Source organism: Pongo pygmaeus, chromosome 5 (assembly GCF_028885625.2).
Source record: "Pongo pygmaeus isolate AG05252 chromosome 5, NHGRI_mPonPyg2-v2.0_pri, whole genome shotgun sequence".
Taxonomy (NCBI): Eukaryota; Metazoa; Chordata; class Mammalia; order Primates; family Hominidae; genus Pongo; species Pongo pygmaeus.
The window spans coordinates 48,088,606-48,114,915 of NC_072378.2; the positions used below are offsets into that span (position 1 = coordinate 48,088,606).

The 26,310-nt window shown below is 40.7% G+C and overlaps 1 protein-coding gene across 5 annotated transcripts; it reads left to right on the top strand.

Moving 5' to 3' along the window:
• The first annotated feature begins 2,264 nt into the window (after positions 1-2,264).
• On the top strand, positions 2,265-25,893 carry ADGRF4 (adhesion G protein-coupled receptor F4). 5 transcript variants are annotated; one of them, XR_008503295.2, is made up of 11 exons: positions 2,416-2,660; positions 11,065-11,173; positions 12,050-12,104; positions 14,590-14,741; positions 16,218-16,469; positions 17,664-19,043; positions 20,698-20,739; positions 21,185-21,244; positions 22,280-22,336; positions 22,800-22,879; positions 25,083-25,893. XR_008503295.2 is itself a non-coding variant. In XM_054492849.2 (10 exons), the coding sequence occupies exons 2-9, from the start codon at positions 11,081-11,083 to the stop codon at positions 22,331-22,333; spliced, it is 2,088 nt and encodes a 695-aa protein (XP_054348824.2). In that variant the 5' UTR covers positions 2,265-2,660; positions 11,065-11,080; the 3' UTR covers positions 22,334-22,336; positions 25,083-25,893. The 5 variants fall into 5 exon arrangements, 4 of the variants coding, with proteins under 4 accessions (XP_054348824.2, XP_063522325.1, XP_063522326.1 ...); XM_054492849.2 differs by lacking the exon at positions 22,800-22,879 and having other exon boundaries at positions 2,265-2,660; XM_063666254.1 differs by lacking the exon at positions 22,800-22,879 and having other exon boundaries at positions 2,417-2,572.
• Positions 25,894-26,310: the final 417 nt, after the last annotated feature.

Consider the following 26,310-nt stretch of genomic DNA (forward strand, 5'->3'; position numbering starts at 1 on the left):
CCTTCTTCCCTCCCTCCCTCCCTCTCTTTTTCTCCTTTTCTCCTTTCTTTCTTTCTTTCTTTCTTTCTTTCTTTCTTTCTTTCTTTCTTTCTTTCTTTTTCTTTCTTTCTTATTACAAATTATCTTCCTATAAGTAGGAAAGTTTGAGCAGACAAAAAGCATCAATCTGAAGTTTAAAAAAAATGCATCAACCTGGAGAAATAGTCATTTTTCAAATGGCATTGCTTGTCTTGGGACAACAAAAGCATCCTTCACAAATAAAGTCAGAGAGTGGTTTTAATTTACCATTTACCAATATATTTGTATGTTCTTTTCAAGAGAAGGGGTGAGATAGACATAGTCCTGGTTTTCCTCAATGCAGGCTTAGGTACAAAGAAATGTCACTTACCCAGAGTCCATATATTGAAGTGAAAATGGAATTTCATGAAGCAAATATAGTTATAGGATGGCAAATCTGGACAAATTTCATAAAAGACGAACTCCAATTGCTTCATTTCACAGATAACAGCTCTGAGCACTAGGGAGAGAGGGAGGGATTGGCCTAGCATTTGCTTTGTGTCTTGAGCAGTCACATCTAGTATGGAAGTACTCATTACTCAGCTATACTCACTCCCTGAGACAGGATGGTCAGAAAGACACCCTACCTTAGCCTCATCATTAACCAAGAAACGCCGAGGATGCTGAGAGAAAAACTCTGGAATTATTTGGGAATTCCTGGAAGAAGCTATGCCCTCTCTCCTGCATCCCAAAGCCCACTCTACACCATCTTGAAAAATGTCAAGTAACTGCATGGATTAGGTTAACTCTGGATGACCCTGGGTAGAGACACATTCAGTTTCCTGCTGACACCTCACCAAGAAAGTGATTTGGTCAGGTGACTCTAGGAGAAATTGTTACTGATAGTGTCCAAGGCAGATTTTTAAGTATCAGACTTAATACATAATGATTCTTGGGAAAGCCATTTAAATTCCTGAGACTTTAAGTGGATAAATGTAGGTAAAATAGTATAGTATTTGGCTCATAATAATTGCTCATTCAAATTCACATGTTAGTTTTAGTCGTTTTTTTTTAAATTAGAGTCCTGTGAATACATGAACCCACCCACCCACACGCAAAGCACAAGCAAACACACAGCCTTGACCCCATGCATAATTTTGGCTGAAGACACCCTCATGGGAAGTAGTTCACTGACTCCCAAATTAAAGAGTTAAGCATTTGATTTGGTCTGTTCAACAGTAGGGGTATCAGCCAGCAAAATCTGTTGAGCTTACCATTGAAAAATCCTTTCATTCGTTACTGTGGTCATAATACACAGTTACCTGGCCAGGAAAGAGCACACATCACAGGGATCTGCTCACTGCACGTGTGCCTGAGCTCTCCCTCACTTTCTGCCTTCTTCAAGAATTCTTCCCTGATTGGTCCAACCAGAAGTGCTGATTCTCCCCACCTGATTTCCTGTAATTTTGTAATCTATGTCCTTCACTTTTGTGTTATATTGTTTATTTCCTTTTTGTCTTTTTGTGTGCATATGTATATGTTTTGGGAAATGGGGTTATTCACTTTTGTTACTCACTGTGTTACTCACTTTTGTATGCCCATAGTGCAGAGCATGGTGCCTTGTACATAGAATATGTTCAGTAAATATGTGCAATAAAAAGTCCTTTGATTACACAATGGCTTGATATTGGCTTTTCCACTTCCCAAATGAGCCAGTTCTTAACTACTGACCTAAATGGAACTGACCCATTTCCATAAACAGCACCTCCTTGACCTTCATTGCTATAAAACCCATAACAAAACTGCCTCCTTACTTACCTCTCCTTATTGTCCACATTTCTCCTGGAAATACCTAAATGAGGGTTTGCTTTAGATCTTTGGGGAAGGAAGGCCTGTGAGTAGACAACAGTAGAATTGGGATGTGTGGGACTGTTTGGTGGTTAGCAGAACAATGCAAACTGGCTCCCCTGTCCAAAGTCAAATTGTGTTCATTCCCCACAAGTGGACGCAGTGTCTTCTGTGTCTGAATTACCACAGCCATGTAGTGGCTCAGTGAGAACTCCTTGTCCCGGTCATTACAAAAATAAAACAGAAATCTCTCTGTTGCTAGGTTAGGAATTAGATCACAATTTATGCATCAGTTTATCAGCCAATTTCCTCCAAGTTCAACATCAGAACAGGCAAAAAAAAATGTATCAGCCTTTAAAAATCATCAACAGTAGTGGCATAACCTTGCATTTTATCACCCTCATTCCAATTATCCCAGTGCAGCAGAGTCTCATGCGATCATCTGAGATAAGGATGAAGAACTGAAAGACAAACAAGTGACTCACTTTAATGGATTTGCTTCAGACAGGAGAAACCTGTAATTTCTCTTAGGCGTGCTTCATGGACCCATAGTGGAGTGAATCACAGACTTGCACAAGCCTTGAAACTGTGGGCAACTTTACAGTTCTCAGATCGGCTTCTCGCAACAGGCAGTCAGTTCTCACTGGGCCCCTCGGACTCTCATTTCAAAAATGGAGAAGACAGATCACAGCCACTGACCAGGGACTGTGGGAGGTGCCACGTGATGGTGAGGCATCATGCTGGGGAGCTGAGCACTGACCTTCCTGCTGGGTGATTCTCCACCTCTGGGCTGCTAGATCTACTTCCTGGATGCCGTGAGTAGATGTCCCACACCAGCACCATTTTCCTGCTGAAGAAAGGCTTGTTTTTGCACATATTCCAGGAGGGGGAAATGTGTGATATATGATGGTATTTTCTGGAATGCTTGATTCTTCCGGAAACTTCTCTAACATGATTTAGATATTGGCCAGCTCAAGGTTGGAGTATTTCCTAAGCCTCTTTTACATTTGTTTTTCTTTAAGAGTCATTTGTCAGGCTTTAATGGCTCACTCCTAGGAGTGAAAATGCCTTTAAAGTATCCTGTCAGGCAAATAAACTCACTGTCCCTGCATTGTCCCCTTGCTTGATAAATTTCAATACCTGTCTTTTAGACTGAATGTAAAGCTGGATGTTGTTTTAAAAGTGTTCTTTATTAGTTTCTTCTTTTAGTGAGCCTGACAAAGCTATCATTGTATCAATTTAAAAAAACATTTCTCCAGTCACTGCCAACATGTTTTTGCAAAGGCATCTTCCCTTGTTTCAAATGGCCAATTCTATGCCACTTGAAGGTCTATATTCCTTATACTCTGAAGACAGTTGTGAGAGCTCTAAAGTGTTGCATCATTAGGTGCCGTTTGTTTGTTTGTTTTTCAGTGTCAGCACTCCCTGATTTTTCTTCATGGAGCAGAGGCAATTGCTGGGCCTATCAATTTCTTTAAAATTTTATAAGTATCGAGATAGTTGGTGAGATATCTGGATGTCTTCCAACTCTGAAATTATGTGATTCTTGAAACCTATCAGAAACTGAATCCAGATTCCAATTTTTAGAAGAGATGCTGGGCTACAGACAGATTGGCTGGAAGCCATCTAAAGTAGCCAAAGATGAGATGTTTCTGATTCTAATAGTTCTTTTCTATCTTTCTTTCCCCCAAGGCTCTATGTGAAGCATTTCATCCATGGCAAGGGAGAACTCTAAGGGTAACTAAATAGATTCTACTTTATAGTAGAAGGGCAAGAGATACTGGGTCTTAAACACACAAACAACACATTTATCCATCTGATGTTATAATCAGAGTTCTAATTATACTACTGGAGCAGAGGAAACAGATGGTTATAGAATCAGGGGAAACACACACACACACACACACACACACACACACACACACACAGACACACAGACACACCCCCCACAAAATGTGGGTCACTTAACTCTTAGGTTCCTTGCCCTCTAGTTAACCTCTTTGAATTGGTTGTTCCCATCAGACAATGGTCTGGCTTGGGAGTACGAGGCAAGTTGCCACCTTGAAGACTGGCAAACAAGTGAGAAGAGGCGCTCTCTCTCACCTTGTGGTACAGTTCTGGGGAGAGGAACCCTTTGGGAAAGTATTTCCTTGATTCACAAATATTCTTGGCCACTCACCTTAGGGTGTTTTGCATGAACAGGTTTGCGAGATCACATCTTCCGATGCATTCCTTCCTGACTGACTACACTTACAGTTCCTGGCTGACCTTTTTTAATTTTCTTCGGGAGTCTCGATGTTAGGCCGCACTCAGCGTGTTCAGACGGGTAGGGAGTACTCAGTCTGTGTGAGTCATCCCCTACAATTCCATCTGGCATGTTTCAGAAAGAAGCTCCAGTACCCATACAGACTCACTGTAGTTTTAAATTCCAACTCATTCGGAAAATCTGCTCCAGGTACAAGGAAGATGGGACAAATAGGAGATGGTGTTTCAGAACAGCTGGGGTCATCTGGGTCTGTCCAGAGAAACAGGATTTTATTAGTTCTGACTTATGGAGACAGTGTGGAAAGAGACACATGCATTGTTATGACACCCGCTTGTGCCCATGGCGGACATACCTAACCTGGCATGGCATTATTTCCTGCTCAATTCTTTTTCACATAAGGCTCCAGGCAGTACAATAAAGAGGAGGTCCACAGTAGGACTGGCATCCAGGAGCGTTTCTACTTAAGTCACCAGGTTCCAAAATTATCTAGACTTGCAAATGTGCTCACCTGCCCCTCTGAGATAGAAAATTTGCCTCATGATTTTAAAGCAAAAACTTCAGATGCTGATGTCACTCTGCAGGGATCATTTCTCAATTCATTCACTTATCCAACAAATGTTTACTGAGTGTCTATTCTGTATCTTATCCTCTGCTGGGTGCTGAGGATAGAGAAACATCAGGTGTTTACACTCTGACTAATGACAGCCTGACTTTTTTTTTTTTTTTTTTTTTGCCTATTTCACTAGGTGTGGCCTAATTTCTCTGAGGCTCTGGGGGGAAGAGCACCAATTGTTATGCTCTGTTGACTCATTGTGATTAGAATTTAGGCAGCAGTGTGAAAGTCACTGATTACTGTAAACTTGATGGAGAGGTAGATCCTTAGACACATTCCCCCTAGGACAATCAGGTCTAGCTGTGTTTTCCTGTAAGTCTCTGAGGCCAGCAAATGTTATTTTCTTTGTAATGACCAGCAAATGTTATCTTTTTCTTTGTAATGACCATGTTAGAGCAGGGAGCCTGGCCTCCATTCAGCAGGCTTGAATTGCTTTTTAGTACTATGTGAAAAACAAAGGTGAATTGTAGTGGGTAATTAACACTTTTATAATCATGCACAGAAAGAGGCGGGTTATGGAAGTGGAGGAGAAGGAACCTGCGACATGACTTTTTCAGGTCCGAAGAAGCTGCCATTCTAGGTGGCTTGGTTGCTTTTATCTCTGAAATAAATCATCTTGCAGACACCTTGGGAAGGAGATGTGGAGCTGCCCTTATTGGGTGACTAGTATAGCAATTGGAGGGAATTTATAAATGACTAACTCTTTATTTATCTTCTTGCCACAGACAGCCTCAGGCAAGAGTTCTTTTGCTTCTTGTTTTCTCTTTCACTTTTTAATTCTTCGTTTCTGAAACTGATCTCTTTCTTGTGGTCACCGAAGCTTTGCTGTGGATGACTTAAAGAGCTCCCATGAACATATCAGCACAGGGACGGGCATTAGGTAGATGCCCAGCAAATACATGTGAAGCCTGTCTGGATAGATTAATGTGTTTCCCTCCAAGATAACATATTGTGATGGAGTAGCAGCTTGAAACTCCTCAAAGCATTTTTGATTATCCATTTATTTTTATTTTTATTTTTTGAGACAGAGTTTCACTCTTGTTGCCCAGGCTGGAGTGTAATGGTGCAATCTCAGCTCACTGCAACCTCTGCCTCCCAGGTTCAAGTGATATGATTCTCCTGCTTCAGCCTTCCAAGTAGCTGGCATTATAGGCATGCACCACCACGCACGGCTAATTTTTTTGTATTTGGTAGAGAGGGGGTTTCACCATGTTTGTCAGACTGATCTCGAACTCCTGACCTCAGGTGGTCCACTTGCCTTGGCCTCCAACAGTCTTCTTACTACAAGAAATCTCAGAACCTTTGATATGTGTTCATGCCTGTTTGTGTGTGTGTCTGTGTGTGTGTTGGGGGAGTTGTGGCAGTGGTGTTACACATCGTTTCCCAAACTGATTTGACCATGGAACTCTTTGTTTTTTATAAGACCAGTGTTCCTCAGAAACCCATGTGAGGACACAAGGCCTTGGTCAAATACAGTAGACACAAAAGCCTCCATCGTTTGCCTACTAAAAGTAGAGCAGGCCCACTCCCCGAATTCAAAGAAAATTAGATCAGTCTATACAAATGCCCTCAAGGTTAAATTTTTCTTCTGTTCTGTTCCATTTTCTTTAACCTTTCTTTAACCTTTTTGTGCCTGCTACAAATGGTTGGCAAACAAATGGTGGATAATATGCATCAACCTCAAACATAAATATGTCTTGTTCCAGCATTATTCTGTCACGATTACTGCTTGCCTTTGTTTCCCCTCACTGGGTACTAGAATCTTGATTTAAATGGTGACATCTCTTCCCAACAAAGGGTTTTTCTGCCACCATACACAGACGGTTTATAAAGGTAGGGAATATAAGAGAATACACAATTTTGTTGATAAACTGAACACAATGTAGAACCAGAAGTCAATAAATGGAATAAAGGTAATTTAAGGAGAATATGCTTGGAACAAGTCTGGATTCTCCACATAGGATAGGATCTAGCATTGGCTGTCCACTCTTTACCAGAAGCTGGTATGTCCCTCACCTGGGTGAGTTAGCCCCCATCAGGCTCCCATATGAAAGCTTCTTCTTTAGGTACTGACCATGGTTTGCTTATATCCATCTGGACAATTCTCACTCTTCTTGTTACATTTAATTTAATATTTAGGTTTTGCATGCTTGTTCTTTTCTTTCCCTCATCCTTTCAGGAGACCACTCACTACATATAGACATGTGCTAGGTGCTGGAGAGATATTATATTTGTATTTACTGAAACTTTTCAGTTTGGAATGTTGAAAAACTCCAATTTACTTTAATTGTTAATCTTTATCAGTGGTAGATCTAAGGACGTGTGTTTCCTCCATTACATTCTATAAAATATCGACCATGGATGAATTACGAGAATAAATTATGCTGCCAAAGCTTTTAATAAAATTTTAAATTCTTCATTCTCAGAAACCTGAAGCTCTTCTCTGCAGAGAACTCTGGCTTTTGGCCTCAGCTACATTTGAATTCTGATAGGAGGGATCCCATTCAACCCTTTCTGGCGAGAGAGAAACAACCAAATTAGTGCTAACCTGAAAACATCTATCTAATCCATCCCTGCCAATCAAACTGTTCTAAAATAAAAATGCTATGATTCCTCTTGGGTAATGTCACTGAATATTCTCCCCCAACATTTGTAATATCGGAAGGAAACTTACTATATAAATTACCATCCCAAATAGTATATAGTTACATACGCCAGACTATAGTAACATGAATGATCAAGTAACAAATTAATTAATCAAAACCCTTCAGCCAATTGTGCTTAGTTCAAATTCGTGTATTTTATGGTCACGTTTATGATTTCACATTACGTATATATTTTATGCTAGTAAAAGTTTTTATTTATATACATATGTGAAATGTATCATTATTCAATATTGTTCCACAAAGAATGATTTACAGAAAATGTCATAGCTGTTGGATCCTTTACTCCCTGAACACGTTCAGGAGCTGTGTGCAGCTGGAGGCCTAGCGCTAGTTGGAGAGACATTTTTAGACTTCACAAATGACATCACATCATTATGCCAAAGACTTTCTTTCAACAAGGTTAGCTTTAAACAAAACTCCTGTATTAAAGGTAATGGACAGTAAACATGACCCTTCTCCTGAAGCCTCAGACAACAGGTGCTATTCTTTTTTTTTTTTTTTTTTTTGAGACGGAGTTTCGCTCTTGTCGCCCAGGCTAGAGTGCAATGGCACGACCTCAGCTCACTGCAACCTCCTCCTCCTGGGTTCAAGCGATTCTCCTACCTCCCAAGTAGCTAGGATTACAGGTGCCCACCACCATGCCTGGCTAATTTTTGTATTCTTAGTAGAGATGGTGTTTCATCATGTTGACCAGGCTGGTCTCGAACTCCTGATCTCAGGTCAGCCTCCCAAAGTGCTGGGATTACAGGGATGAGCCACTGTGCCCGGCAGCAGGTGCTATTCTTTACAAATGCCTCCCTTCGTCTCGCCTTCACCCATTTTAGTGCACATTTCTGACCATGATCTGAAATGTGGAGAGGAGTTGGGTTTGCCTTCAGCATCGGTCCTATTATTTGGTCCTGAGAATAGGTTTCTTTTCTCCTTGACACACATACCCTGTGAAGGAGACTTCAGTATAATTGTGAAGGCTAGCAAAGAGAAAGGATTAAAGTGATCACTTTAATGAGAGAAGTGAACAATCTTCAGCTTGATAATCAAAATGAATCTTATAGTCTGTATCTGTTTTTCAAACTGCAGGTTACAATCCATTAGAGGCTTGTGAATTAAACTTAGTGGGTGACAACTAGTATTTGAGAGAATGTCAAATAGAATAGAGAAGAATATAAGATAAAAATATTGGACATATCAGAGTTCTTGCTCGTAGGTAGCAAGGATAAGTATTTTTACATAAAAATCGTAAATATAAAAATTCTGGTTTTTTTGGTTTTATGTATAGACACTGATATACATACATAGATACATATCTATGTATGTCTGTACATAGTGAGTCATAATATAAGATCTATTTTTTATTGTGTCATTGTCAAGGTTTTGTTTTTGTTTTTTTGAGACGGAGTCTCCCTCTGTCACTCAGGCTGGAGTGCAGTGGTGCGATCTCAGCTCACTGCAACCTCCGTCTCCAGGGTTTCATTGATTCACCTGCCTCAGCATCCAGAGTAGCTGGGACTACAGGTGCCCGCCACCACACTTGGCTAATTTTTTGTGTTTTTAGTAGAGATGGAGTTTCACCATGTTAGTCAGGATGGTCTCAATCTCCTGATCTCGTGATCTGCTCGCCTCGGCCTCTCAAAGTGCTGGGATTACAGTTGTGAGTTGCCGTGCCCGGCCTGTCAAAAATTTTTGAAAGCCAAAGTCGTATATGTGAAACATATGGATACCTTTAAAACAACTTATACTGGTTCTTCTGGTACTTTCTTTAGTGATGATCAGTTAGGCATCTATCCTAGACAATATTCATATTGCAAATTGCTTAGGCCCATTCATCAATTTACGGCCTACATGGAGACTTCTTTCTACCCACACTGTAAGATCATGAATTCTGCATTCATAATCCCAGCCCCTATCAAATCCATTACCACACCTTGCCTGTCATGCTGCCATGTTCTCTTTCCTTTGCTCAGACTTGCTCTGCCAGATGATGTTGTAAATACACATACCTTCCCCTCTGTTCATTGGTTAGAAATTTTAAACTCAAAGATAATTTGGAAGCATTCCTGTAAGTGCCTGTGGCTTGTCATCTCAGCTGAAGGCTCATTGGACCCATGAAAGTCCATCTTATGCTTGACTCTACCCAGAAAGGGTCTGATGTCGGATCAGTGAGCTCTGTCTACTCCCTGGTCACTGATTGCCTTATGAACCTAGTTGGATCAGGACCTGGGTCATCTCTACTGGATCATAAGGGAATTTATGTTTGCTGAGGATAGTCTGTGCCTGGCTGTGTTCACTGAATGTGAGGTGTAGGTGATCTCTCTTCTCACTGTTGGTTTGACTTGTCTATGTTACCCACTGAACAACTCTTACAGAAAAAATAGCATCTTTTATTTCTGTATGCTCAGCATCTGGTACAATTTCTAGCAAATGAGTGACACTTGATAAATGTTGGTTGATAGAATGAATGATCATCTACATTTTATGAAATGGATGAAAAAACAGGCTAGTTCATCCATAGTAGACATAAGATTATAGTATAGCTCTTGCTAATTCTAAAATCAATGATCTTTTTATTTTGCTGCATCTGGATTTCCAGGAAAATCATTTTAAGGAACTTTATTGCCAATAAGGGGTCTGAATTGCCACTATCCTATATGAAAGTGTCATAGTAACGGTCATGATGATGTTGATAAATCTCAACTGTTGTAAGGATTTTTCTTGGAGATTTGGCTTTGAAAGGTAGAACTCTCAGGAAAAAGGCAAGAAACAGAGACATGGCAAAAGAATAGAGAGTTATCATCCTGCGCATCTAGTTTCTCTGTATAGTAGTTTATCCGTCTCTAAGAGGGAGTCTCAGAGCTTGCTCCAGTAGCAGACAGTTGGGTTTATTAATTTCACTTTAAGTTACTTGTCTCCATATGCCTAGACAGACAGTACACTATAGGACAGTGGTTCTCAAATGGGGGAGATTTTTTCCTCCAAGGGCACATTTGACAACAATTGAGGGGGGATAGTGAGTGCTACTGGCATCTGTTGGGTAGAGGCCGGGGATGCTGCTAAGCATCCTACAATTCACAGGACAGCCCCCAACAGCAAAGAATTGTCCAATCCAGAATGTCAATAGCACCATCACAGAGATATCCTGTTACTGAGATGAAGAATGGCTGTCCAGCTGGACCATGTGGGTTGAATTCATGGCTCTATCACTTTTTATCAGAGTGATGTTGGGCTCATAGTTGTTCAACTATTTGTCCCTTATTTTCCCCAATGATAAAATGAAGATAGTAATAGCATCTTACATCATAGGATTAAAGGAGTTTATGCAAAGACAGTGCTTAGAACAGTTATTGGCAAATAGATATTCTTGATAAATATGACTATTAAATAAACTTGTTAATTAAATAATAAGGAATGATGCTTTGGTGAAACTACATCCTTTCTGGTTCTTCCATCATTCTATCTTCTTCTGTAGAAAAGTTAACAGTTGAGAGAAATTATTTTCTTTCGTACATTTTAGCTGGCTTGAAAATAGATATTGGTGCACTTTTCCAGGGCAGGCTGCTTTGGCGTGACTATCTCAGAGTATCTGGTGGGTTCACTAAGGAGTTGGTTAGCCTGATAAGTATTGTTAGTTGCGTGAAGTTGTCACCTTCAGGTGGGTATGCCTTCTTTCTCTATTACAGGTGAAGATCCTCATGTATGAAAATGAAGTCCCAGGCAACCATGATTTGCTGCTTAATGTTCTTTCTGTCCACAGAATGTTCCCACTATAGATCCAAGATTCACCTAAAAGTAAGTTTGATCTATTCCTATGTGATCTGAAGAGAAATCTCTCAGTTGCCCTCAATAGCAAGACTTCTGATAAATAAGATGTCATTTTAAATACATTTTCAAATGGTTACAACTTTACTCTTGCTGATAGTAACTTTCTAAAGAAGGGAACAAAGGAAAGCTGAGAGGTGGCAGGGACTTGCCTGGAGAGCTACAGTACAGTAGAATAATCAAGTTGCAATGGGAAATGTAGATAGAATGTAGATAGACTGCTGCTGAGAGAAGAAAGTACTCACCTGGCAGTTGAGCAATGGAGAGTCAGATCTTAATTTTGCTTCCCACTAGTTGCACAAGTTGTTTCACTTTTCTGAGTCCCAAATTCTTTATCTATAAGATGAAGTTTTTAAAGATATTATTTATAGTTCTTTATAGATATGAGAGATTTGTGATCCTATTATTGTGACCTGGTGATTATTCCTAGTATCTGTTCATTTCTGTCTTCTAAGGATCTACAGTATCTGGTGAACCACATTAACTTCATTTCATCCTTACAGTTAATACAGGCAGAGAACAGATTAGTGGTTTAATTCTCATCTCTGTGTTCTCCCTGGATGCTTTAAACTTTTTGAAAGACGTAGCATCTCTACTAACTTCACCTAGAAAGGCCAAGTGACCACCATCAAGGTTCCTTCCCTCGTCGGAGGGCAGTGCATTCTCCCTGTGCTCTCATCCACGTTTCCTTCAGCAAGTTCCCGCAACACAAGCACATGGATCTGCTGCAGTTTCCTTTCTAGTCCTGAACACATTTTCTTTTCATATTCACATGGAGCCTCTAAGCTGAGATGAGGGAGCACAGTCCCACAGTAAAGAGGACCTTTGGGAATTTATATTTTTCAGGCTGGAGATAAACTTCAAAGCCCTGAAGGGAAACCCAAGACTGGAAGGATCCAAGGTATGTGGCTATAGAACAGTCTTCATCCATTTGAAGGCAGGGAAGAATAAAGGAAGGGCACTGATGTTGCAAGCTTGTCCCCAGACCACAGGCTTTCCAAGTGAATAGCAATCTCCAGTAAGTTCTCTATGCTTACCAGTAAAGATAGATTTTCTTACATTTATACCATTACCAGTGGCATAGTCAATGAAGGGAGTTAGCAAATATTCACATGTGCTCTAGAATTGTAGACAAGTACATACTTCCAAATCCCAAAGAGAAATCTGTTCAAAGTAATGAGTTAACAGGAGGCAGAAAAGGAAAGAGGACAAGATTATTCCTTCCTTCATTCAAAGATATTTTCAGGGTACTTAAATGTATGCAACGCTCTGGTGCTGAGAAGTCTTAAAGCACTGTAAGATGGACATCATGGTGATGAGACTGGTCACTCTCAGGAAGTGAGAAGTAAACTAAGGGGGTAATCACTGGGAGTACTTCAGTGAAATCATGTGGTTCTCACTCATATAGTAGGGAATAACTGGATTCTGCACAATCATGGCCAGGTGGCAAATACATTCTTATATAGATGTGGAAGTGAGAAAGGAAAGCAGAGAGAAAGGTAACTAACATTTACTGGGCATTTAAGACAACTTGAATCTAAGTGTTGTACAAAATGCTGTCTCATTCCATATTTGTAACAACATTATGGCATCATATTCAAACTATGTGGAAGAAGAAACTGAGAACTACTCTGGTTAATGAACTTGCAAAAACGGATGCAAATTTTACAAACATGGTTTGATGCAAATTTTACAAACAAAGTTTGATGCAAATTTTGTAAACAAGGTTTGGCAAAGCTTGTTTCTTTTCCCAGTGAATTCAGTCATCACAGGGCTGTCCAAGCCACAAAAGGTGACTCTCAGGCAACTGGTTACCTCATTTTATTGATTTGAACACCCTAATAGCTCTCAGCATCATTTACTTTCCATTTTCCCCAGCTGCTATCTTAAGGCAATTCTCCTGAGAATATTTCAACAGCCTCATTCTTCCTATCTGAAGTGCATTCACTCTGATCCATGGGCCAAATTTGGCCTGCCACTAGTTTTGGTAAATAAACTTTTCTCGGAACATAGCCATGTCATTCATTTACATATTGTCTTTGGCTGCTGTCACACTACAAAGGCAGGGTTGAGTAGTTGTGACTAAGACTCATACGGTCTGCAAGGCTGAAAATATTTACTCTCTAGCTAGAGTTACCATATTTAGCAAATAAAAATATAGAATGCCTGATTAAATTTGAATTTCAGATAAACAATGAATAATATCGCATGGGTCATACAGACACTAAAAACTTACTTGTTGATCTGATCATTTACAGTCATTTATTATTTGCAGATTCTATATTTGCAAATTTGCCTAATGCTGAAATTTATTTGTAATCCCTAAATCAATACTCGCAGTGCTTTTGTGGTCATTCACAGACATGCAAAGAGCAGCAAAATATTGAGTTGTCCAGTGCATATGTTTTCATTACGGGCTGGACAAGGTGATGCTTTACCTGCTTGTTCTAGCTCTCCTACTATAAACAACTGTGCTTTCCTAGTCTACGTAGCATCACAGATTTTTTTTTTTTTGCATTTTTATGCTTTTTGTTGGTGATTTTGCTGTTTAAAATAGCCCCCAAACATAGTCTTGAAGTGCTGCCTAGCATTCCTAAGCCAGAGAAGGCTGGAATGTGCCTTATGGAGAAAATGCATATGTTAGATAAGCTTTGTTCAGGTATGAGTTATAGTGCTATTGGCCATGAGTTCAATGTTAATGAATCAACAGTACATATTAAATAAGGTATCTTTATGTAGAAACACACATAAAACAAGGTCATATATTGATTAGTTGATGAAATTGTTGTAAGTAGAAACTTGTAGGACCCTAATCTTATATTACCCTAGGAGAAATTGTTCAGAACACTTAGTGTTCATGGTGACTTTATAGAACATAACTCCTGTGGATAATGAGAATCAAGTGTGTGTGAAAATAAAATTGACATTTAACTGGGATTCCCGTATTTCATCTGGCAACTCCATTTATGTGTTCCTTTACATAAAAGTTTATGGACTCCTGCTCTATCTTATCATCAATTATCTTTCAAAAACAAGTTCAATCATGTCTTCTGGTAACTGCCACATTAGCACAGCATTCAAGGCCCTGCATGAGTTAACCCCTGTTTTCCTTCCCACCTTCATCTCTTGCCACTCCCACTTCAGGTGCTCTGGACTAGCCTTTCTGAATGATGTGAAATTCCCCTTTCCATGTGCTGTTCACTCTGCCTGGACACCAGCTTCACGATCTACCTGGCAGCTCTTACTCATTGCTGTGGACCCAGTTCAACCCAATTGCCTCCTCTGGGAAGCAATCCAAAACTCTCCAGAATGAATTTGATGCACCTGTCAGAATGTGGAAATCCTAACTGGATCCTGTTTCTCTCTCTCTCTTTTTTTCTTTATAGAGAAATGCGAAGGACCTTGTATCTCTTCTTCCAACTGCAGCCAGGCCTGTGCTAAGGACTTTCATGGAGAAATAGGATTTACATGTAATCAAAAAAAGTGGCAAAAATCAGCCGAAACATGTACAAGCCTTTCTGTGGAAAAACTCTTTAAGGTGATGCATTTGCAAATTATTGGTGACAGAAGCCAATCCCCCAGGAGAAAGTAGAGACATTTTTAATGTGATCTGTTCAGCATGACAAAAAGTCTCAGATCTGCACTTAGAAAAATCTACAGAATGGGTTAAATTTGTTTCTTGACCTTCTTCCCTTACCCAAACTCTCAGGTAGTCTCCCTCCTCTCCACATGCTCTCTATTTCTCCTGCTAAGAAACTTTTCTCAAAAAAAAAAAAAAAAAAAGATATGAAACTCATTTATGCTATTGTGTATATGATTGCTTAGAGGTTACATTTTAGCTCTAAAGGTGGGTTCGTATGCCTCTTGTGATAATCAGTTAATCAACTAAATGTGTCTAGGATCAAATTTATTTTGATATCTCTTTTTTTGTTTTTGAAATGGAGTCTTGCTCTGCCTCCAGGCTGGAGTGCAGTGGCGCAATCTCAGCTCACTGCAACCTCCGCCTCCTGAGTTCAAGCGATTCTCCTGCCTCAGCCTCCCGAGGAGCTGTGACTACAGGCACGTGCCACCACACCCAGCTAATTTTTGTATTTTTAGTAGAGACGGGGTTTCACCATGTTGGCCAGGATGGTCTTGATCTCTTGACCTCGTGATCTGCTCACCTCGGCCTCCCAAAGTGCTGGGATTACAGGCGTGAGCCACCGTACCGGGCCTTGATATCTCTTTTTAATACTTTCAATCTCTTGACCAAAAGAAAGGAGAGATGTGTGCTCGAGCTAAAGGAACAGAATTGAATGCATACAACACATCCAGTTAAAGTTAAAATCTCTTTTATATCCTTCCAGGTAGCAACTATTTTCTTCTACCTCCCCTGCAATCCCATGGAAGCACATGGATGTCTGCATTTTCTAAAATTTTAACAGTGGTTTTACAAGGGGATTGCAGCTGGCTTCTCTGTCACTTAGCCTAGGTAATCACATAGAAGTCCTTGCAACTATGGTCGCACTCAAAAGTGAATGAAAGGAAATAAATCATTGCTTTGCTTTATTCAAAGCACATTCTGAGTGAGTCTAGGTAAAAGAATCAGAAAATGAGCAAATCACCTCTTCTAACTAGTAAACTCTAAAGTCTGAAATTGTCATTCCTTAGCATTCTGCGTTTGACCTGCCAACCTCCCAAATCCACTCCCCCATGAAATTCCATGTGGCTCTTCTTTCCCTTCTCTGTAGAAAATTATCTTGTTATAATATTTGAGTTAAAAATCACTGTCCTGATAGCAAATTCCAATAGTAAAGGTCAATATCCTGGTTCCTGGTAATTTGGGTGAAATCCCCTGCCTCTTTCTGATCCCACTGTATCCTCTCCACCCCCCTCTGCATCGAAACCACTTTTTAGGACTCTTTGCTTCTCCATCTAACTTCCTCATGTAGATTGTTTGTGCTTTAGCTCCTTTAGTCTGATACATGGTAGGTAGTTAATCATTTTTGAATGAAACTACATTTGTTTTAAACAGGACTCAACTGGTGCATCTCGCCTTTCTGTAGCAGCACCATCTATACCTCTGCACATTCTAGACTTTCGAGCTCCTGAGACCATTGAGAGTGTAGCTCAAGGAATCCGTAAGAACTGCCCCCTTGATTATGCCTGCATCACTGACATTGTGAAATCATCAGAAACGACATCTGGAAATATTGCATTTATAGTGGAGTTATTAAAAAATATTTCTACAGAGTTGTCTGATAATGTTACTCAAGAGAAAATGAAGGTATTCTTTGTTAATCATGAAAAAATGATGTTTTTCTTAAAATTTTCATTTGAATAGTTTCAAATGTACTTTCCAGGGCAAAAACTACAGTGACAGCAACCATCACAGCAACAGCAGGCATTTCACTTCGGTTTGGGATCTTGATTCATTCTAGTTTATGGAGGTTTTCAAGTAGTTAAGACATTTTTAATACCTATCTTTGTACACACTTCATATTTTCAAGAAAATATCACATAGTGTAGTGATGGCTGTGAGCAAGACGGAATGTACACTAGTGTTTCTAAATTATATTCTTTAGAACAGGGGTTCCCAACACCCAGGCAGTGGATTGGTACCGGGCTGTGACCTCTTAGGATCTGGGCTGCACAGCAGGAGGTGAGCGTAGGGTGAACAAACATTACCACCTGGGCTCTGCCTCCTGCTGGATCAGCTGCAGCATTAGATTCTCGTAGAAGCACAGACCTTATTGTGAGCTGCTTATGAGAGGGATGTAGGTTGTGTGCTCCTTAGGAAAATCTAATGCCTGAAGATCTAAGATGGAACAGTTTCATCCTGAAACCATCCCCACCTCTGCCACCCAGAGCCCATGGAAAAATTGTCTTTCACAAAGCTAGTCCCCGGTGCCAAAAAGGTTGAGGACCACTGCTGTAGAACATAACCATTCTGAGAAATGTTAATGGAGATTCCATTTTTAAAAGGGATATCTGTAGCCCATCAGTTGTAGGAGGTTCTGAGTTAAACAAAATTAGGCAAGTTTCCATATGGCAGGACTTCTCAGAGCCTTTAATATCCTAATGAACTTGGGAATTCTTTGTAAGGCAGAGGGAGATAGGGACAGAGTGTGCAGTCTTTCTCAAGCTTGGATGACCAGAGAACATACCTCCACTCTCCTCCATTAAACAATCATTAAAATCTCATGGCAAACTTGGGTTCTACACACTGCAGTCTGGAAATGCTGCCTTGTGTGCAATAATAAAGCAGGTAAATCTTAGCTGTGATTTTTTTTTTGCATTATTTTACTTTTCTTCCCTCTGTGTGCCTTACTAATGCGGATTCTAATACATAGGGAATTTGAAGAGAAATATGCCAAATAAGATTGGATAACTTGATCTTTAGAAATTTTAGGTTTTAGAAATCAACTTTGTACAACAATGCGTAAATCCTTAGTATAATGTTCACCTTTCTCCATTGCAGAGCTATAGTGAAGTGGCCAACCACATCCTTGACACAGCAGCCGTTTCAAATTGGGCTTTCATTCCCAACAAAAATGCCAGCTCGGATTTGTTGCAGTCAGTGAATTTGTTTGCCAGACAACTCCACATCCACAATAATTCTGAGAACATTGTGAATGAACTCTTCATTCAGACAAAAGGGTTTCACATCAATCATAATACCTCAGAGAAAAGCCTCAATTTCTCCATGAGCACGAAAAATACCACAGAAGATATCTTAGGAATGGTACAGATTCCCAGGCAAGAGCTAAGGAAGCTGTGGCCAAATGCATCCCAAGCCATTAGCATAGCTTTCCCAACCTTGGGGGCTATCCTGAGAGAAGCTCACTTGCAAAATATGAGTCTTCCCAGACGGGTAAATGGTCTGGTCCTATCAGTGGTTTTACCAGAAAGGTTGCAAGAAATCATACTCACCTTCGAAAAGATCAATAAAACCCGCAATGCCAGAGCCCAGTGTGTTGGCTGGCACTCCAAGAAAAGGAGATGGGATGAGAAAGCATGCCAAATGATGTTGGATATCAAGAACGAAGTGAAATGCCGCTGTAACTACACCAGTGCGGTGATGTCTTTTTCCATTCTCATGTCCCCCAAATCGATGACCGACAAAGTTCTGGACTACATCACCTGCATTGGGCTCAGCGTCTCAATCCTAAGCTTAGTTCTTTGCCTGATCATTGAAGCCACGGTGTGGTCCCAGGTGGTTGTGACGGAGATATCATACATGCGTCACGTGTGCATCGTGAATATAGCAGTGTCCCTTCTGACTGCCAATGTGTGGTTTATCATAGGCTCTAACTTTAACATTAAGGCCCAGGACTACAACATGTGTGTTGCAGTGACATTTTTCAGCCACTTTTTCTACCTCTCTCTGTTTTTCTGGATGCTCTTCAAAGCACTGCTCATCATTTATGGAATATTGGTCATTTTCCGTAGGATGATGAAGTCCCGAATGATGGTCATTGGCTTTGCCATTGGCTATGGGTGCCCATTGATCATTGCTGTCACCACAGTTGCTATCACAGAGCCAGAGAACGGCTACATGAGACCTGAGGCTTGTTGGCTTAACTGGGACAATACCAAAGCCCTTTTAGCATTTGCCATCCCGGCGTTGGTCATTGTGGCTGTAAATCTGATTGTGGTTTTGGTTGTTGCTGTCAACACTCAGAGGCCCTCTATTGGCAGTTCCAAGTCTCAGGATGTGGCCATAATTATGAGGATCAGCAAAAATGTTGCCATCCTCACTCCGCTGCTGGGACTGACCTGGGGTTTTGGAATAGCCACTCTCATAGAAGGCACTTCCTTGACGTTCCATATAATTTTTGCCTTGCTCAATGCTTTCCAGGTAAGTTCCAAGAGGGAGACTTTTCTGTGTTACTCTGACTAGACCGTAAAAAAATGGCTATGATTTGAAATTATAGAACAGAAAATGTTCTCTCCACTTCCTTTTATATCTTAGGGTTATTTGGCTATGGCATCTCTGACTGTATTGATTGTCAAGTTGAATTTAGCTGACTAGGGTGGTTGGGTGGAAATCTCCTTCCTTCTTTCCTCACTGTTGCACCTGTGTCCGTACTAAAGTTTCAATGTTAGAAGAAGCTAATCTTCACTTATAGAGGACTATTATTTGGTCAGGGATATGTGAGGTTACATGTTATGCCTCAAAACAAGCATATTTTTTATCCTTTCTCCAGCGGTTTGGGAACTCAGTGAGATAACAGTTGCTTTCTATATTATGAAGTAATGGGCCTTGCCACTCACTTTGGGTGTTAGCCAGTCAGGAGTTCTCATACCTCTTTCCTGCTAGTCCCTGTGAAATAAAAATAAATTGTTATTTATAGAAACAGATCTTGCCATATGTTACCTGATCTTGGGAACGCCACTTTTCTCTGGGTCTCAACTATTTGGTTCTTACTATTTGGTTCCTTGCAGTAGAATTTTCCCCACTACTCTTTTAAATAATGTAACTAAACAGCAAAGTATTCCTATTAACATGTCAGTATCATTCTGTTTAAAAGCATGATACAAAATAGAAAGCAGACTTTAAAGAAATGCCAACTCAGATCAATTATATATCTTACTCATAATTCTGTAATAACTATGGAACACATTTATTCTACTCCTTCTGTTGCATTGATTTACAGTGAAATCTTTGACATGAGGGATTTTTTTTTTTTTAAATCAAAGACTCTGGGACTTTTGATAAATTTCCCCACTCTTGAAGTTACTCTGGTGAGTAATGATCTCATCCTTTCTTACTTTGTAACTTAATTAAACCGCGGGAAATTTTGCTCTGTATTTCTTTTTCAGTTCATTTGTGTTTCTCTCTTCTTGATAGAAAGAAAAATACCCAAATGCTTCCAGTTATACACATTTCTCTTTACTCAGCAAGCTCTTCCTGTGACTTAACATCTAAAATTTTAATCTGATGAATGTTTCTTCACCATGAACTCTCCTTAGATTGATAGTGAAAAGACCCTAGCCTTATAAATCTCTGTAGCATTCTCTTTCTTTTATGTAGAAATGTTTTTTTTTTCCACCAGCTTAGAGGCCTTGGCTGTCTATTTACTGACTTTTAACTCCAACTCAAAGTAGCCTAGAATATAAGTTTCATTTTCTTAAGACACCATCCATGATTGTGATTTTGAATTACAAGTTTCTGTCACATGTTACTGTCATCATGAGTAGAAACAGCTACCTCAATATTTGGGAAGAAAGTAACATAACTGCATAAGGCTGAAAACTATCCTACATCTACAGCCATTCAATAAATATCAATAACCCTCCTGCACATTCCAGTGCGGGTGATGATCCTCTTCCAAGGGTGGGGGCAGACTCAAAGGAACACCCATCAGTGCATTTTTATCTGCATTAGTGGAAACTGAACTTTCTAATGTCCAATAACTGCCCTAGGGGGTATCTAGAGGAGTGGTATGAAAATAACAGCTGAGATATTTTTCGAAAACCATCCCTCATGAATCTGTTGAATTTTGCCACAGGGTTTTTTCATCCTGCTGTTTGGAACCATTATGGATCACAAGGTAATATGAATTTGTTTCCTCCTTATAAATGGTTTTCATGTGGCTGGGGGAAGAAGGAGGATGAAGCAGTTTTGATTGGAGAGCATACTCCAGGGGAGTTGAGTTTATGAGGATGGTTTAAGGAATCAGCTGTGAAAAGGAAAAAAAAACACACCAATATTCTGTCATTTCTTGCTCTTTATCAAGTCAACAGGAGGCTGTGTGCAAGTATTGCTGGTGAAAAGAATGGAAATCATAATCACAGTTTTAGTCCTAATACCAAATCCCAAATCTAATTATAATTACACCCTAGCTTTTATCCAAATCTTGTTACTTGCCAGTCACTATGCCAAAGTCCTCTGATATTGCTTCTGCCAGGGTTACTGGTCTTAAAGTTTCAGGACAGGCAATTCAGTTGTTTCTTCCAACATCTGTCAGGTACTTCTCAATGTCATTGCTTCTTTAGATAAGAGATGCTTTGAGGATGAGGATGTCTTCACTGAAGGGGAAATCGAGGGCAGCTGAGGTAAGCCTTCCCCTTTTAGTCTCAGCCCTGGAGGGTCCGTGTCCTCACCAGTTATGCAGAGACAAATACCATAGCTCAGTACTCAGGATCTGTGGGCAAAGAGGATCAATAAAGCATACTTCATTCATTCATTTCTTCATTCGGTAAATTTGGAGTATTCTGCTAAAACTGAAGGTCAGTGGAATATACCCTTCAAGAGAATGTTTCACATTGGATGTATTTCAGTTTGACATTTGAACCCATCAAGATGGGACCATATGAACTCAGGATCATAGATTGGTAAAATGTGAGAGCGGTGAAATGAGAAATGAGTTAGAAATGAGATTCTAGTCCAACCCATTCATTTTACAGGTATGGAAATCAAAGCCCAGAATACTTATGGGATGGGCACACGGCCACCCAGCTGATCAGTAGCAGAATCACAACAGGGACCAATTGGCATTAAAATCTCTTTCCATTTTCCTTATTTGAGACTCTTTTGAGTAAACCATACTCTCTTGGATTGGAGTATCTATGTATTTAGAGATCTTGAAGACTTTGGGCCTGGTTATCAGTCTCAAGGCACCAAGTAACATTGCTGATACTACTTTATTAATTAGAAGTTATTTGTTTAACCTACAGATTCACATTAGGAGCCCCTTCCTTAAAAACAAAAACTTTTTGGGTACATTGATAACTACCATTTATATTTAGATAGCATTGAGTGGGACTTTTAGTATCATAGTTTATCTATTCTAAAATAGGCATTTTCTTCGTCTTTTAACGTTTCTGAAATTGGAATGTATCTTATATTCAATGGCATGTCATAGTTTAATTGGAAAGTTTTGTTTCTTTTTATTTTTTAGCAGAACATAAAAATAGTGATGTAGCTTACACTTAGATTCAGTGAAATAGGATAATTTAGTTCTGTGTAGCTATATCAGTGTGAGTACTCCTTTTCATGTATTCATTTTCACATATTTATCTCTAGAGAGGGATGCACATTTTGTCAATATCATTACTCATTACCACCACTGTTATTTTTCCCCCACTTAGAATGCATCACTAGGCCCAACCAATGGATCTAAATTAATGAATTGTCAAGGATGAAATGTGAGTATTAAAAATACAAAGAGAAATTTCACTTGCAATTTGTATCAATCCACCAATGCCCCTTGTGACCACACTATTGCCTGCTACGTGATGCTGGAATGAGGTGGGAAGGGAAGAGGGGGACATATTTTTCAGAGAATGGAAACATCTTTATTGTCTAGCACATAAATGAAAATATGTACATTTTCTTTAAAACCTATGTCATCTCAGCGTACATGACCAAACCCATCACACCTGCTGTCTACAGTGCTCACATACCTTAATTCCATCTTGTCAGTGAGTAGTAACACTCATAATAGCCCCATTGTTGAAAAAGAACACTTGATTGATTGGAATCACAAAGCAACAGTTCTGTCTTTCCTAATGAAGTGGAACCCAGAATCATTCCTAAGCGGGTGTGGGTGGGGTTGTGGAAAATTAGCTACCTACTCATAGCCAACCCCTGAGACTTATTTCTACACAGGTGAAACCAGGGGAGAACACACATTAGGCAGCCAGGAAGCAGGACAATAAGTCACAAAATGGCAGCCAGAAGCCTGAGAGGTACTGGGGGAATGTGGGCAGGGATGATCAACCTTGGGAATGGGTTTGCTTGGAGAGGTTTCATGGCCTTTCTACATTGTTATAGAAGAGACTCAGACTTTCAAACAAAATGCCATTTGGCAGCAGCCACATCCTTTTTATATTTCTTTCCCTTTCTGAGTCATAGTCCATATATTGAGCAATGGGCCAAAAGAAGGGGTTGAATCTCATGGAACCAAAGACACTCTGAGTTGGGACATCCATGTTACAGACCCTACAAACCGTATGCTGTGCTCGTATGGGACACTGACATACAGTCCCAGGGAGAGGGAGAGAGAGGTGGAGGGCTCTGTCATATACATGGAGTGGCATGTGTGAGTGCTGGGAAAACGGGGAGAGGAAAACACAGGCCTGTTATCTTTAATAATTGTCCTCCTATTTGGAATTTTATAGGAGAACTTTACAAAGGTTGACCCTCCTACTCGCTGCCCATTTCCTAGTCTGTCAGCTTCCTCCGGGATGAAACATCACTATAACATTTCCTAATTTGCCTCTAATAGAGAGTCACTAATTCAAATGACCTATTAAAAACACAGCTGGCCTTTCTATTAAGGTCCTAATTAAAGAACCACTTGTTTTAGGTTTATCAGACTGTCTCAGATGGAGGAGGCCCTGCCTTTGGGGGATACTGTGCCCAGCCTTTCAAGAGAAGTGCGTAGTGAAGGCCTTATCTCCAGCTGGTTGGGGATCCTTGGTTGGCTGTAGTCTAAGTTGGAGAAACACAGTAGAAGGCAAGATCAGGAGCTACACTACTTACTAGGGTAGGGGATGTACAAAGGAGTCTGCCAGTATTAGAAGGAAGTCCAGGAAGGAGGTGGAATGCCCTTACAATACTCCCTGATGAAGTCTTCATCACATAATTCTTTATCAAGTTGCTGTATTTTTGAAGCTACATGAGGTAGGCGAGGAACTGAGGATTGGATTCTTTCAGCATATCCCTTGCAAGTGGCTCTGTGCCTATTGAATTTTCTCAGTATTGGGGCCTGTGCTTTTCACATCTGGACACACATGGTACCAGAAGGGCTCTATAATCGCAGCTGGCATCATGGTAGACCATGTTGGGGACCCAACAAAGATTACAGTACAAGGCTAAGAAATTCACACTAGATGATCCTCTAAAGTCCAGAGTGGAGGGTGGCAGCACCAGAGGGTCTCTCGGCAGAGAGAGGGGCCCCACACACAGGGTTCAGGGCAAAACCCCAGGCACACTGGGGGTGTTTGGTAAGCACCAGGAGTGGTGGTGGTCCGGGGCAGGGCTGAACCACGGGGGAAGGCAGTGTCCCAGACCTTCACCAAGAATAAAGGATCGAAGGCTGACATGGTCTCAGGAGGTAGGCAGAATTCTGGGAAACGGGTCGAGAGGTCAGAACTGGACTTGCAAGAAGAATTGAGGCTTCCAGTGTTGGGGGACACTCCTCATATCCCAATGATCGCAGGTCAGAATTGTTCTTAGAAACAGGGTTGAGACAAGTCTGTCAGGTGGTCCCAGGGTCGGGGAAGGAGGACTGCAGAGGTGGAGAAACAGGGAACTTAGCTTTGGGTATAGATTCTCATTGGGAACCCCATCCTGGGAGGCAGGGGAGAGAGGGCCACGGCATTCTGTCGGCGGCCACAGCTCCACAGCGCCCTCTGTTGTTCATATTGGGGGCAGGACAAGCCGGCTGTTAGATTCCAGGGGCACCAGGAAGGCTCTGGGTTCCTCCAGTGGCTTGCATGTATTTGTTTATGCCTGTTTAGTATTGGTTTACCACTAAAAGGATACAGAGTTTTTCACTCCACAGTAATAAATGAGACTGGTTGAGCATATACCCCGAGGGAAGCAACACGGTTTACAATGTAAATTCACGGCAGCAGAGGCATTCTAGAATCCAAGTTCAGACAGCAGGGGAGGAGAGAGGGCACTGAGCACCGAGTTTAAGGTGGAAGGAGCAGCCCAGGGAAGGCAAAGCGCACCAAAAATTGCAGCTGGGAGAATCGCCTTTTTACTATCTGACCTTGAGGAAATTACTCAACGGCTCTGTGCTTCATTTCGTCTTCTGTAAAGCGGAGTTAATAATAGTACATGCCTCCCAAGATAGTTTCAGGATTAAATGAGCTAACACGTGAAAAACCCAATGCAAGCTATTATTCTTGCTGTTAATTGTTTTTCAACCATATTTCCCAGGCTGCCCCATTTCTCATGGATGTCCTGAGACCAAGAGTGGAGATCCAGGAGAAAGTGGACACGGAAAGCAGGCTGGAGTGAGGAGGAATGGTCATGCTTCCTTGGAAGACTTTCTCTTCTTGTCAGGAGTGACTCCCAAGCTCTTGGTCGGCCGAAGAAAAACTGAGGATATCATTTGCTGACTGGGCTTTAAGGAGCATGATTTATGGACCCTTTGACCTACCCGTGTCCTGCAAGAGGCTGGCTTCTTGGTCAATCTTGACTAGATTAAGAGTCAGTCTGCAAGCCATTTTATGGTCTCCCTGGCCAGCTGGGGGCTGTAGGGCCCTGCTGGGCTTGGTCGTCTTTCACTCCTGAGGCCTGCTCTGTGGCTCCATAGCTCAGGCCTCCATCACTCTGCGTGGATCCTGGGTACTTTGGACAGTGAGGGTTAGATCCAATTTTAGGGGTAGGGTTGGGGGTGGGAGTGGGAGTGTGGGTTGGCAGGAGGAACAATGAGTCTACTTTGGAGACAATTAAGTCATGGTACGTTTCCTAAAGATAGGGAACAGAAGAAAAGTATGAGAACTGTTTAATACACTGATTATTTTAGTCTATTTTAGACCTTGAGTAAACTAATTTAGCTTCTAGGATCTGAGTTTCTTTATTTGTGAAAAAGGAAAAAAAATTCTTGTAGGTATTACTGTTTGTGTGTTTGTGTCTACCTGCACATGTTTGCATTTGTGTGTGTGTGTCTTTTAAAAATACTATATATAAAAAAGATTCTGGTTGTTATTTTAGACATAAAAATGAATATATGTACCTTTCGCAACTTGCTCATGTGTGAGTTCATTTGAGATGGGCTTCTCTGTTGGTACTACACATTCTTGGGTACCAGTGCTGCTATCAATCCACCTCAGTGCATTGACCCTACCTACAGGAGGCCTGAGAATGCAAGCCTGCCATGTGTTCACAGGGCGGGAACCTGGAAATATTTAGCAAAGAGCACTAGTGTCTTTCAGGGACTGTCAATGAAATTTCTATCACCAGTTTGGTTTTATAGTGACGCATTCAGGACTGAAGATGGATATGTGCGTGGGTAGAGCACTCTGTTCAAATTGTGGAAGTTGTAAAAGCCGATTAGTGGTCATGTTTTTTCATAAAATAAACAACAAAAAACTGAATGAATATCTCTTCGCAGGGCTCCTGTCAAAACCTTTAGTATTGGTTTAGAAACAAGATAAGATTT

Bases quoted from the DNA above. Each gene is read 5' to 3' on its own strand.
- ADGRF4 (XM_054492849.2), top strand. From the start codon at position 11,081: ATGAAAATGAAGTCCCAGGCAACCATGATTTGCTGCTTAATGTTCTTT. The intron at 11,174-12,049 runs GTAAGTTTGATC...TATATTTTTCAG, and splicing joins GATCCAAGATTCACCTAAAA to GCTGGAGATAAACTTCAAAG. The intron at 14,742-16,217 runs GTGATGCATTTG...TGTTTTAAACAG, and splicing joins CTGTGGAAAAACTCTTTAAG to GACTCAACTGGTGCATCTCG.